The sequence below is a fragment of the Pecten maximus genome, chromosome 9 (assembly GCF_902652985.1).
Source record: "Pecten maximus chromosome 9, xPecMax1.1, whole genome shotgun sequence".
NCBI classification, from domain to species: Eukaryota; Metazoa; Mollusca; class Bivalvia; order Pectinida; family Pectinidae; genus Pecten; species Pecten maximus.
In genome coordinates this window covers 38,880,885-38,894,949 of record NC_047023.1, presented here as the reverse complement: position 1 = coordinate 38,894,949, position 14,065 = coordinate 38,880,885, and the positions used below count along the sequence as shown (strand labels likewise).

The 14,065-nt window shown below is 36.7% G+C and overlaps 1 protein-coding gene across 1 annotated transcript in view; it reads right to left on the bottom strand.

Moving 5' to 3' along the window:
- The window catches only part of LOC117334313 (protein SMG5-like), a 70,131-nt gene that overhangs the window by 54,411 nt on the left and 1,655 nt on the right, over window positions 1-14,065 (bottom strand). The window contains 15 exon segments of the mRNA XM_033893840.1: window positions 770-842; window positions 1,740-1,847; window positions 2,755-3,174; window positions 4,480-4,582; window positions 5,563-5,732; window positions 6,154-6,297; window positions 7,161-7,351; window positions 8,242-8,313; window positions 9,178-9,303; window positions 10,122-10,200; window positions 11,471-11,560; window positions 11,948-12,058; window positions 12,796-12,943; window positions 12,945-12,953; window positions 13,652-13,775. Of these exon segments, the coding sequence (XP_033749731.1) occupies window positions 770-842; window positions 1,740-1,847; window positions 2,755-3,174; window positions 4,480-4,582; window positions 5,563-5,732; window positions 6,154-6,297; window positions 7,161-7,351; window positions 8,242-8,313; window positions 9,178-9,303; window positions 10,122-10,200; window positions 11,471-11,560; window positions 11,948-12,058; window positions 12,796-12,943; window positions 12,945-12,953; window positions 13,652-13,775 (1,968 nt within the window).

Below are 14,065 nucleotides of genomic sequence, written 5' to 3'. Positions count from 1 at the left end.
ATAAACAATGAACATCCTTACCTGTCACCGGACCCAGAGGTACTACTGTATATAAACGTCTCCGGACCCAGAGGTACTACTGTATATAAACAATGAACATCCTTACCTGTCACCGGACCCAGAGGTACTACTGTATATAAACGTCTCCAGACCCAGAGGTACTACTGTATATAAACAATGAACATCCTTACCTGTCTCCAGACCCAGAGGTACCACTGTATATAAACAATGAACATCCTTACCTGTCTCCGGACCCAGAGGTACTACTGTATATAAACGTCTCCGGACCCAGAGGTACTACTGTATATAAACGTCTCCGGACCCAGAGGTACTACTGTATATAAACGTCTGCGGACCCAGAGGTACTACTGTATATAAACGTCTCCGGACCCAGAGGTACTACTGTATATAAACGTCTCCGGACCCAGAGGTACCACTGTATATAAACAATGAACATCCTTACCTGTCTCCGGACCCAGAGGTACTACTGTATATAAACGTCTCCGGACCCAGAGGTACTACTGTATATAAACGTCTCCGGACCCAGAGGTACTACTGTATATAAACAATGAACATCCTTACCTGTCTCCGGACCCAGAGGTACTACTGTATATAAACGTCTCCGGACCCAGAGGTACTACTGTATATAAACGTCTCCGGACCCAGAGGTACTACTGTATATAAACGTCTCCGGACCCAGATGTACTACTGTATATAAACGTCTCCGGACCCAGAGGTACTACTGTATATAAACAATGAACATCCTTACCTGTCTCCGGACCCAGAGGTACTACTGTAATCTTCTGTTTCTGTATCATTTTCAATGTCAGCCCCTGATTGTTCTGCCAATGAATTTTCGATCTTTTTATATAAATGAAAGCTATCAAAAAAACATGCAAATTGAACAGTCATGTCAAACTATAAATGCAAAACAAGAGTTACTCAACAGAACAATTAAGACTTGTTCCGTGCCATAGTAATCTAGATTCTTGCTTTAAAGTGCAGAAAATATGGAGATGTAACGAAAAGAAATGTTCAGTCAAGATATTGCTTAGAAACCATATATACATATCATCGTAACAAATCTTATCAAGTCCTAAAGAGATACATTCTAATTAATGTTTCGTGAACACTGGACAATAAATCATGAAAGAATTTAAGAGCAATCATGTTTTCAAAAACTGAAGGGTCAAAAAGCTGCCAAGGAAAACAAAACAACATGATCATAGAGCCAAACAAGTTCCAGAGATCAGGGGAAGTCTCTAGGGAGATCTCCAGACAAATTAAATTTACCATGGATGGACAGATGTCACTCCTTGCTGACATGTCTTCCTCCGTTAAATTCTCAATCCGTACTTCAGCTTCTACCATATCAAAAATATAACCTTAAACGCTTAAACTGGGCTTGAATTTTTTTTACGTCCGAACTGCACGTCGCAGAAAATAAAACTGAGGAAGATTGGAGTATTCAAGCGTCAAGTGTACATGGAATGTATTGGTCAGTGAGACGCTTGATTTTTTGGGCGAGTTCGAACTGAGTTAAGGGAGATAATATCCTAAAGTATTTAAGGTGGTAAGTAAAAACCGAATGAAATAAAATTAAGTTTACGCTGGATGGACAGATGTAAAACGTCAAGCCATAACACATTAGAGTAGTTTAAAACAAAGGAAGCTTGTAAAACTGAAAAAAAAAAAAATTGTGTTTGACCTGAAGCGTACTTGTCTATATCAAACCTTACCAGAGTCTGTAGGGGCTACGCTGGCCTCAGTATCTGTTTCTATCACAAAGTTTGCGAGTTTGTTGGTGATTTCTGCCACATGGAGAGCTTCTTTGCTGGATGCAAAACCTGGTTAAGTTAGAACAGTATAATATGATGTGATGGCTGACGTCAAAATGCATCGAGAACTAAAACTTGAATTGGATTGCAACCAGAATGTCTGTCAAATAAAAATTACTTATTGAAAGTTTTGCAGTTAAGTTGTAAAACTTTTTCTTGTTTGTGTATCTGAATCTTATCTGTTAATAGCCAATGTTGGTTTGAGGTGGGTCTCTTGTAACAGCCATTGACTACCTCACCAAACAACGTATGAGGTATGTCACATGTTAAATGTATTCACAGTAACCGAGTTAAAGTATCTTGCCAAAGGAAACAACCTCAAAAGTACACGGCAACCTAATATCAGCTTTCTGAGAAACACTAACTGCCTCAGGTAGAAATGAAATCAACCTTCAGATCTTCACTCAATGAGAACGTCAGCATTAATGTGATTCCCTACTATTAAAAGGTATGAACTTGATACTCAATTTGGTCACATGTGATGAACATGTGTAGAGGGACAAGAACCTACGACTATGGCTCAACCACCGATTTACTTTGGCTCTACAGGAAATCTACACGAGGGGGGAATTTATGCTAATTACGCGGATCACTGTTGATCGCGAAAATTTCCCCCACGTGTATTATTTTGATATCAATTTGAGTATACTCGAACTACAAACGAAGGTGGGTCGATCGCGAATATTACCCCCATGTGAAAATAACCACATTTACAGTATGCGTCACCATTTGGAGGCACAGCAGTAATTGGTTGCTGTTTATCCGCATACGTAATCACATTAGATGGAACAGACTATAGTAAATGCTTGATGATTGAACTCGACCATAAAAAGAAAATACAGTACGGGTACGGAACACTTATGTTATCTCCCCTTCGCCCATACTCCACTAATAAAACAACACACAATAGCCTTACCTGGGGGAACAGGTACTTCTTTCTTGCCTTGAATCACATCTTTACAGTTCTCAAATTCAGCCACATCACATTCGTATGACCTGCTATTCTGTGGGGACAACTTCACATTTTGTCGCAAGAAAGACACAGAGGATGAATAAAGTTCGGAAGAAAGATGAGCAAGTTTTTCATTCTCTGCCTGACTAATCCAAATGGCATTATTAGCCTCTGGCAAACTACCAGGGAAAACAGCCTGTTGATCATGAGAGTTTGTGTTTGTGGAGGACTTGCTTGCTTCTGCAAATCCTGGTTCCAACTCCTGGCTTTCCATCAGAGCATCAGACATATCCGAGTCAGATTCATTCGTAAAAAATCCTACAAATTCTTCTTCCTCTTCTTCAGAATCTCCAGACAGGAAGTTGTCAGATAAATGTTCGGCACCTGAAATTTAATCAATTTTAATATAAAGACATGTTATTCAGCTTAAGATTTCTCACACTTTCAGTTTGCATTTACATGGTAACAGATTAGACATTTGACTTAGTAGGAATCTGATGACCAAATTATTAGTTCTAACTGAAATTTGTATTATTATTTTAAATCTGTTACAGGGTTTTATAAACCACTTTGTCTGTCAACAAATAAATCCGGAATATATCGAACTTATCATGTGGTTGTGATTCATTGAATGATTTCAACACCCCGTTACAAGAGTTTGTTTTACGAGACTTCATATCAAACTTAAGAAAAAAACATCAGGATATCTGGAAAAACTGAAAATCAAGTTCTATATCACACTTGAATAATATCATGTTATTGCCTGGTTAGAATTCAACTTTAAAAAGATTAGAGAAAGCAACATAAAATAGCATCACTTTGAAGAACCCAACTCCCAGTCAATAATCATGTCCTAATGGTAAGGCTTAAATTGGCATTAGCTGGGCCATTATGTATGACACACCAAAACATGAATTTCCCTGTTAAGAAAATGTTCAAAGTAATCAGTTTCATGAACACAGGTACCTGTAAAAGAGCATATAAACCTCTTGATAACACACAGCAACACATTGTCCAACAAAGAAGGAAAATCGGAAATCAAATACAATGTACCTATTTTTTGCAGTCTACTTTTTGGTTTTATTGTGAAAGATTGATAGAGCATGTGCCGGTTGTCTCTTGTGTGAGGCTTATAGAATCTTTCACCCCCTTGGGAATGAGACAGGGGGATCTCAACCCGAGGGGAAAGATTCTTAAGTTGTACAGGAGGTCAGCCGAGTGTTTGGCAGCTTAAAAATCTTCTCAAGGTTTAGACCGCCCTGTCTCATTCCCAAATTCTCAAATTAAACTATACAAGTATCATATTTATTATTGTAAGTCCTAAAGTAAACTACAGATGTATATACTTACAATAACTGGCTAATATGATACTTGCATAGTTCAATTAGAGTTATCGTCCGTATAATGGGATAACGTCACTATTCTTTATACATCATAATCAGTTACTATTTCTAATTACATAAGGGAGCTGCATTTTGTATACATTAGGGCGTGAAATAATTTTGTACTGATGAAGCACACGGCGAAACCAGTCGACCGCATAATAAAAGTTGAAAAGTTACCACTTCTGCTGCTGTTTTGATCGATATACGTAACGGGTTATGTAAAATTTTCACACATCTGTGGGAAAATATTGCGTGGTCTCAAACTCTAAACACTATTCAGAGATAAGGTGTGTAAGGATCTAACCTTCACTGAGGTCAGAGACATCGGACAGGTCTGAACTGCCATCACTGTTGTGCCGTTTTCTTCTCCGTCGTTTAAAACTTTTCATCCGAGATGACTTTGATTTCTGTTAGAAAAAGTAATTGCAATCAAAAACAAATTCAGCATTATCTAATATGCACAGTCATTGACCATTTGGTAAAACCGTGAACATTTTTTACCACTAAAAATATCCCCCTTTGTAGTATCTAAATTTCACATTCCCATGATGACCTTGGGTTTGGTTTGGTTTGGTTTGGTTTTATTGGTTTAACGTCCTATTAACAGCTAAGGTCATTTAAGGATGGCCTCCTGTGCGTGCGACATGCATGTGTGTTTTGGGAGGCGGCGGTATGTACGTGTTAAGTCTCCTTGTGATAGGCCGGAACTTTTGCCGATTTATAGTGCTACCTCACTGAAACATACTGCCGAAGACACTCAGCAGGACACCCCACCTGGTCATATCATACTGACAACGGGCGAACCAGTCGTCCCACTCCTAATTTGCTGAGCACTAAGCAGGAGTAGCAACTACCATTTTTAAAGACTCTGGTATGTCTCGGCCAGGGGACAGAACCCAAAGCCTTCCTCACAATGGTGAACGCTCAACTAAAGGCCAAAAGTGAGGCAGTGTCAAGGGAGACATTAGGAAGAAGAAAGTGGTTAAGAAAGAAAATAGAAAGGATAAGATCCCAAATTTAGTCACCTCTTACGATCATGCAATGGGGTACAATACAATGGACTTTGACTTTCCAATGTCGCATCAACTAGAGTGTGTACGAATTATCTCCCCAGAACCAGGCAGCAAGCGTAATAATTTGCTCAGAAAATAGTTCCGAATACTCAGGGATAAAGCAGGCTAATGTGTATGATTTTAACTGTTTTTCTATAATATATTTCTCTTAATTAGATGTCTAAGTGTGAATCATATTACTAAAAAACAAACAAATACTTCTTGACTCCCCCAAGAGTTCCAAATGAATTTGTGCTCGCGAAATTTGGCGATGATCTCTATAGGCTGTTCCACAGCACCTTAAGAGAAAATAGTTACAGTAAGTGAAAACCTACCTCTGACATTTCATGTTGCATTGAATTTTCGTTTACAACACTTTTGTACTGAGAGCTGTTATTGTGATTTTGGGAGGGAATTGGAATTTCGTCTGCTTCCTGCCCATGTGCATGATGGGAAATGCGACCATTTTCCTCTGGGTCTGAAAAATCTTCCATTTCTTCATCAACTATTGAAAAGAGAAAGTTACATGGACATAAAATACTTTCACCTCTATTATGTTGTAAAGGCATAAAATCACTTTCTCAACATTGTATAAGGGAGATAATTATATAAGTTTGATAAATCTAGTCTTACATATACCAGTAACTTCATGGCACAGGGTAAAGGGGAGATAATAACATTATTGATCAGGTATAAAGTTCATTGATCCTCTGTTAGATGATAAAAAAGTTGAATTAAATAAGAAAATAACGCAGTTATCAATGATACAACTGAGCATAACCAGACTGAAATTGACCTTTCATTAAAAAAAATCGCTGAAGAAACCCTTGATAGCAGAAAGGTCAAGCGGAACAAGTCTTGTGAATTTGTTGTGTAATAATTACATATATAATTAAAACTTAAATGTTTATGAATAAACAACTCACCATCTTGATGAAAATCTCTGTGAAGCAGTTTGTTCGGGTTCTCCTTCTCGTCTAGGGCTGCATGGAGACGGATGACAACGTGATTGAGTATGTGTGAGAACAGTGCCAGAAGGAATGCTGTGGCCGCAGTCACCTGTCTGGAACCTACAGATATCACAAGTAGAAACTGACAGCTTTTTCTGAAGCGAAAATTGCAATTTTCTAAAAATAGATAGCAATAGTAATTAATGACAGGTCCTGCTACAGTAACAAGGGTTACACTGTATTTTGACCAGTGTGAAATGGCAGTCGAGCATGTTTGATTGCATTATGGTCCCACCTACGACAAGGGTCATTTTGAGATGGGTTTCCTTCAAGTAGCTGGTGACTACCACACTGAACATCACAGAGCATGTCATCCTGAGAAATTGTGGTAAAGTGTCACTAGGACACAACCATGACAACACCGGATGGTTTGTGATCTTAGATTTCCGGGAAATACAAATTGCCCTGGGTAAGGTTTGTTTTTGGTTTGTTTTTGTTTAACGTCCTAGTAACAGCCAGGGTCATTTAAGGATGTGCCAGGTTTTGGAGGTGGAGGAAAGCCGGAGTACCCCGAGAAAAACCACCAGCCTACAGTCAGTGCCTGGCAACTGCCCCAGAGGTGGAGGGCTAGTGATAAAGTGTCGGGACACCTTAACCACTCGGCCAACGCAGCCCCATGCCCTGGTTAAGGATTGAAACCAGTATGTACAGAACGACAAGTACAACTTTTCATCCAACAACTTTGTATGACAACCAACTATGACATTTATGGTAGCATTCAATTTAATACCATCTTCCTTGATATAGTCCCTTTTTAGCAACATCAACACATTTTTCTCCATGACAATTTATATTCTGATTTAGGGAGAATGGGTTGAGACATTCTGATCAACCAGAAAAAAATCTTCATACAGTAAATAATGTTAAAATTGTTTATAAATTCAGCCAATGAGAACACTGTTTACATTAAACCAATGACAAACCTCGTAACTGCAGTAGGTGGATTGTAGCCATACACATGACAACAAGCTTGAAGACCATATCATCATCGAGGTGCTGCAGTCCGTCGAGACGGTAATCTTCTCGACTGTAGATATCAGGCTCATGGAACATACATAAGTTAAAGCTCTGAAGTGTTGCCTGGCAACTCTCCTGTAACTCTGAAGAGTCTGGACTGGAAGAAAACATGCAGAAATATAAGTAAACATCCTCCACCATCTGTAAATAGCATAAAATATTTTTCAACCATTCATAAAACTGCACATCACTCGACTTTCTATAAATATATTCCTCTCCTGGTGATATCGCAATACATGTGGCGCCAACAAGTTTTGATGTCACAATGTAGTGACAGTTCGAATGTAAAACCACTTGATGTCATTTAAGATGTAATATTTACATTTTCACTTCGCTCCGCCTCAATGAACCTAGTTAACTTAGATTACTTCATTTCCCGTTGAAGATTTTGGGTCGCGTGCTTCTGTTCTGAGAGACGAATCACTTTCTTGCCATTTACAATGGCGATCGAGTTCTGTACCGCCTCAGACTTGAATGCACTTTCATTTTGTGAATTGTGTCACATTGTTATAAACGTATATAAACACAAGTGGAATAGCCGCATTATGTGCTAATAAAAATGCCAGTATAATGCAGACAGTTTAGAAAACAGGATCTGACAGACCACTGACACTCCCGATAGCACCGAGCTCATGACCTACGTAGCGCAGTAGGTCTAACGTTAGCTGTATCTCGAATGCCATGCTTGATACCATTTTAGTGGTCACAGAAAATAAACCACAATTTTAACACTATTTAACAACACAAAATAGACTGGCAGCAGCAGTATGCTATATCGAGCACAGGGTCACATTATTATCGTAATTTGACTAATATTAACAATGATTATATGTAATAACGATGACTACATGTAATAACAATGGTATAATAACACTGCTTACATGGAAATTATGTGACAAATGATGATTCAACATACATAAATCAATGACACAATCAATGACTTAATTTCAGACCACAGACCAGTGTACATATATTAGCTTCACTTACTTCTTGGATGTATCATAGAAGATGCTCAATAGATGCAGGAACTGGGTCAGGAAAAATTTCAGGTCCTGAAAACTGTAAAAGATTTTTCATTTATATTAAACTGTTCTAAATCATTAAAGTAAAGTAAAACTTGCAAGAGACCAACTTTATTAGAGACCTTCTGTGTGAAGGCCATTTTAATCACCAGTTACCTGCATGTTATCAGAACCAATTTCTTAAGATCTTATTGTTATGGTATTTACCTACAGGACCAGAATAAGGAGACCTCCTGTGTTCACTTCTCATCAAACCTGTCATTGTACATGAATTAGGTATCTAGCCATGTTTATTTTGTTTTGATGCATTTTGATATAAATTTATCAGCAAATTTGTTCTTTAATAACTTTTCAAGTCATCTATAAATGCTGAAATTTTGATTGATAAGTTATGGTCAAGGGTAAACTAATCATTGATAACATTAACATTTAATGGACCTTGGTAAGGAGACCACTTGTGTTGAACAACCATTTTAGAACCTGTCATTACAATTATTTACCGAACCGGTATAATGAAACCCATGAGCTACCCCGGTAAACACTTCTAGAACCCTCCATTACAATAATTTACTGAACCAGTATAAGGAAACCCATGAGCTACCCCGGTAAACACTTCTAGAACCTGTCATTACAATAATTTACTGAACGGGTATAAGGAAATCCATGAGGTACCCCAGTAAACATTTCTAGAACCTTCCATTACAATTATTGACTGAACCGGTATAAGGAAACCCATGAGGTAAACACTTCTAGAACCTTCCATTACAATTCCTTATTGAACCTGTTTATGAAGAGGCCATCTCTGTAAAAGCGACCACTTGTACATCTCTCCATTGACTAGTACAAAGATTACAGAATTGGAGTGATCTATTAGAGGTAATCTACATATTGATACTCTTACCTCTGTGGTTCCACAGGAACACTGTGACTTGCTGATTGTTTTAGTTCTAGGAATCTCTTGCGATTTTTTTCAAAGAGTCGCTGTAAGTTGCCTTCAGCTCCTTCAAACGGTTTTTCACACACCATACTGAAATCCATTGTGTTGTATTATTGTAAAATCACAAATAAGGTTTTATGGTAAATTAATATGAAGGGAAAAGATAGGATTGATAATGGTACGAAGCATTAACAAAACAAAACTCTAACTTTTTGGTGAGGTTTTTTATAAAAAAAATTTTTTACAGACAGATTCTTATTCTTATCAATAAGGCAATTTCACTTTCCAAAGTATTTTCTTTACCTTTAAAAGTACATGTAAAGTGAGAACTTTCTGAAATTATATCCTGTAATATTTCAGAAAATTACCATAGCAACAACGACATTGTATCATGACCAGTAGAGAGTGGGATAAGCTCTCAACTTTATAATTACAGGTTTTAGGATGAATTCCAGTAGTAGAGCAGGGATGATTTTGGAAAAAAGGAAAATCTATCATGAATATAATTATATATTTTGTATACACCTCCTAGCTAAATAGCTATAGTAAATAGGAAAACAACTCCAAAGTAAATGAAATACCGAATAATTAAGAACTCTTATTTATTAGAGATACAATAAACAACACTGAAACAATTTTCAATAACAGGCTTATATTCAAACCATGGTATACTTAGACAGTGGATGAGAGATTTAAGATCACCAGCATAATGATTGACGAGGGATCTAAAAAGTCTAACCTACATAATAATTGTAGTGATTATATTTATAATTCACAACCTCACAGTAGATGAAAGATTTACAACCTGTCGTCTACAAAATATGTACAGTGTATATTGTGGTATTATTTATTATATATACAGTTGAAGGGAGATCTAGAAACCCACGTCTAAAAACCGAAATACTTACCAGCGTATGTAGTGGTAGGCAGCCTCACAGTGGATGTAACGTGACCCACTCAGGGTTCCTAACTGGTTGTGTGGCATTCCTGTACAACAGATACATTCAGGGGAGATAACTTCAGACAGACTTCATATCAATGAATAAAGTGGATTCTGTAAGTGTTGATTTTGTGCAATTTGTTGGGAGTCAATGCAAATCAACTGACAAAATGACTCTTCATCACATTCTAAAGAATATTTTCTAGCCTCTTTGATTTATTCTTTTGAATAAATATCTGCCTTGAAACCAATCAAAGAACATAACATGTCTCTCTGCCTTAACATAACACATGTCTCTGCCTTAACATAACACATCTCTCTGCCTTAAGACCAATCAAAGAACAAAACACATTTCTCTGCCTTAAGACTAAACAAAGAACATAACACATCTCTCTGCCTTAAGACCAATCAAAGAACATAACACATCTCTCTGTCTTAAGACCAATCAAAGAACATAACACATCTCTCTGCCTTAAGACCAATCAAAGAACATAACACATCTCTCTGTCTTAAGACCAATCAAAGAACATAACACATCTCTCTGCCTTAAGACCAATCAAAGAACATAACACATCTCTCTGCCTTAAGACCAATCAAAGAACATAACATATCTCTCTGCCTTCAGACCAATCAAAGAACATAACATATATCTCTGCCTTAAGACCAATCAAAGAACATAACACATCTCTCTGCCTTAATGTAACACATCTCTCTGCCTTCAGACCAATCAAAGAACATAACACATCTCTCTGCCTTCAGACCAATCAAAGAACATAACATATCTCTCTGCCTTAAGACCAATCAAAGAACATAACACATCTCTCTGCCTTAAAGTAACACATCTCTCTGCCTTACGACCAATCAAAGAATAACACATCTCTCTGCCTTAAGACCAATCAAAGAACATAACACATCTCTCTGCCTTACGACCAATCAAAGAACATAACACATCTCTCTGCCTTCAGACCAATCAAAGAACATAACACATCTCTCTGCCTTCAGACCAATCAAAGAACATAACACATCTCTCTGCCTTCAGACCAATCAAAGAACATAACATATCTCCATAAACTAGTGTAACATAACTGTTAATGTAATGGTATCTTTCCTAAATAAACAGAATATGACAGTTGCTGTATTTTAACTTTCATAATTCAGGTGACTTCATATTAAATTGATTTAATAATGCATCAGCTGCAGGGATGATATTCATCCAGTATGGAATTGTGTATCCAATGAATTTTACCTGGTAAGTTCGAGGAGATACTGAATCAAATGGTGATAAGAAGACTTACTGGACATTCCCTATTTACTCACCATTGTCTGGGCACAAAGCTATCGCCTGATGGTAGAAACGTTCTGAAGCTGATTTACTGAACCCTTTATCAAAGTCCTGTTGGTAACGTGCTGGAAAACACATTATAAAACACAAACTTTTTATTAAGTACTTTAGTGACCAAAAACGAAGGAAAATTGTATATTATCAAAATCATTAACTTATATACATGCACTAGAACTTCAATTTTATTTTTATAAATATATACAACAATTTAAAATAACAGAATTCTTTAATTGAATTTGAAGTCTTAGAATCATTTTATAGCTCAGGCAGTTTTACTGAACTTCGTGGATATCATTAATAATGTTTCAAAATTACAGTTTTAGAAATTTTACCTTAACATTTAGGTAACTTTTTCAAAGATTCTTTGAGAAAGAGAGATTGTTCCACACCCCATCCTCAGTATTCTCAGTTATAAGATTAATATATATATCATTTTCTTGTAGTTTCTTTACCAATGTCACCAAGACACACAAGACAGCGATGACACGCCTTCATGGCCCAGTCCTGGACTTTTGGGTTGACATCTTTTCTCCGGCTGTTATGTCCAAAACTCTTCCTGTGACCTGGCAAATCAACAGCAACAGAATTTAATTGTTGTGTCAGCAGAAAAATTATCAGCACAATTTAGTCATACGGAACAGGGCAAAAATATAGGTGTTTATCTTATAGCTGTAAATGTATACAAGGAAGGAAGACAAATTAAAGATTTCAAAACAAAGAGTAAAATGACAATTTTCTTAACTGCTGTTGTTTTAATTTATCTCCAAATAGAGGCCGTAAAGAAAGACTTAATACCTACCTGTGGCCCCATATTAATCACCTCAGACAAGCATGCAGTGGGATCAGCAGGTATAACCTTTTTATTGGTGCCTTTAACCCATAGCGAGAAGGGACGAGGTTAAATGCTGAGGAATTTTGATAAAGATTGGGCCAGGGAAACTAATCACCAAGAGATATAGAGACGAGTTTGTTCATGATTCAAGATACTATTGGTTTTTTCTAGACGCATTTTTGATGTGGTTTTTGGACTATTATCCAAGATAGACATATGACACAAACTTATCTTTTCAACTTTGCAGCTAATAACCCATCCAAATTTGCCACTTAATAACCCATTTTACCAAATCTTTATTCTCCTGGCAAACCTCATTAACAGTATACAAGAATATTCTTATTTCAACAACAAACAATAACTGATGTAAGAGGGGCTAACCCTGGGTTCCAACCATGGCATCCCTCAATTTGACTGGGATAATAAAATTCAGTTTTAAACCAGAAAAAAAACCCAACAATAACTAACCTGTCTTTTGTTCTGGCACCAAATGAAAGTCTAGGACACCGTGAAGGTTCAGACAAAACTCGTACTGGAGCCTAAATAGGAGGTGATTGTAGTACCCTGTTGCTGAGGCCAGGTGAGTTCGGAACGCAGACTCCAATGTACTCCCAGGGTCGTACATGCTGCAAAAAACAACCACATATTTTTTGAAAACAATCATCATATTCACATTCAAATTTAGATAGTTTTTTCACAAATTATAAATATTTTTCTGTAAAGCATTTCAAAAAAACTACTCCTTGATGATCTTGTTCTAAATCTTGCATACATTACTGTAGATACGATTGATTTTAACTCGATGATCTAAAATCTTGATTATCCAAACTTTCAGTTCTATCACCAAAAATTGATATTCAACTCTTCAATTCCAAAATCCAATATGGCCACCTATTAGCCATTTTGTTTTCTCTGATCAGTCTCGAATTTTATGATGTAAAACCCAATGGGAACCTACATACATAAATAAAGACATTTATGAAAGGTCCTAGTACGTCCTACTGAAAATATTATGACAACAAAAATTGTTTAAGTACAGACAGACAACCGACCACAGACAATCTGATAGAGAGATTTTAAAAGCCCATCATAAGATCATTATTGTGGCATCAAAAGCAATAAAATATATCAGTGTCCTGTCATAAGTACAATAAAACCCATACTCTTTCTTTGAATAAGGGAGTTATTGGCTTCCTAATATTTTTTGCAGGATAATGTTTCTAAATGAAAATTACTTTTCCTTGCCTTCAAATGATCTACCCTTGGAATTAAATTTTCTTCTGCTATTGATTATATCAATGAATTATCTTACAACGATATTAACCTTTCGATTTTGTTTTACAAGCTGTATGATTTGATAGAAGACTTTCCGCCACAGGACATCCTCTGCTTTCCTTCCATACTCAATAGGGTTGTAGAACATGAGTCTCTCACTGTACTCCTTTAACCTGAATCAATCAGACAAAGTGGATGTCTCATCAATGATGCTGGACATTATAAGATAAAAAAAAATGTCTCATCAATGATGCTGGACATTAAAGATTAAAAATCAGACAAAGTGGATATCTCATCAATGATGCTGGATTTTATGAGATAAAAAAATGTCTCATCAATGATGCTGGACATTAAAGATAAAAAATCATACAAAGTGGATATCTCATCAATGATGCTGGACATTAAAGATACAAAATCAGGGAATGTGGATGTCTCATCAATGATGCTGGTAAAAATTCAGAGA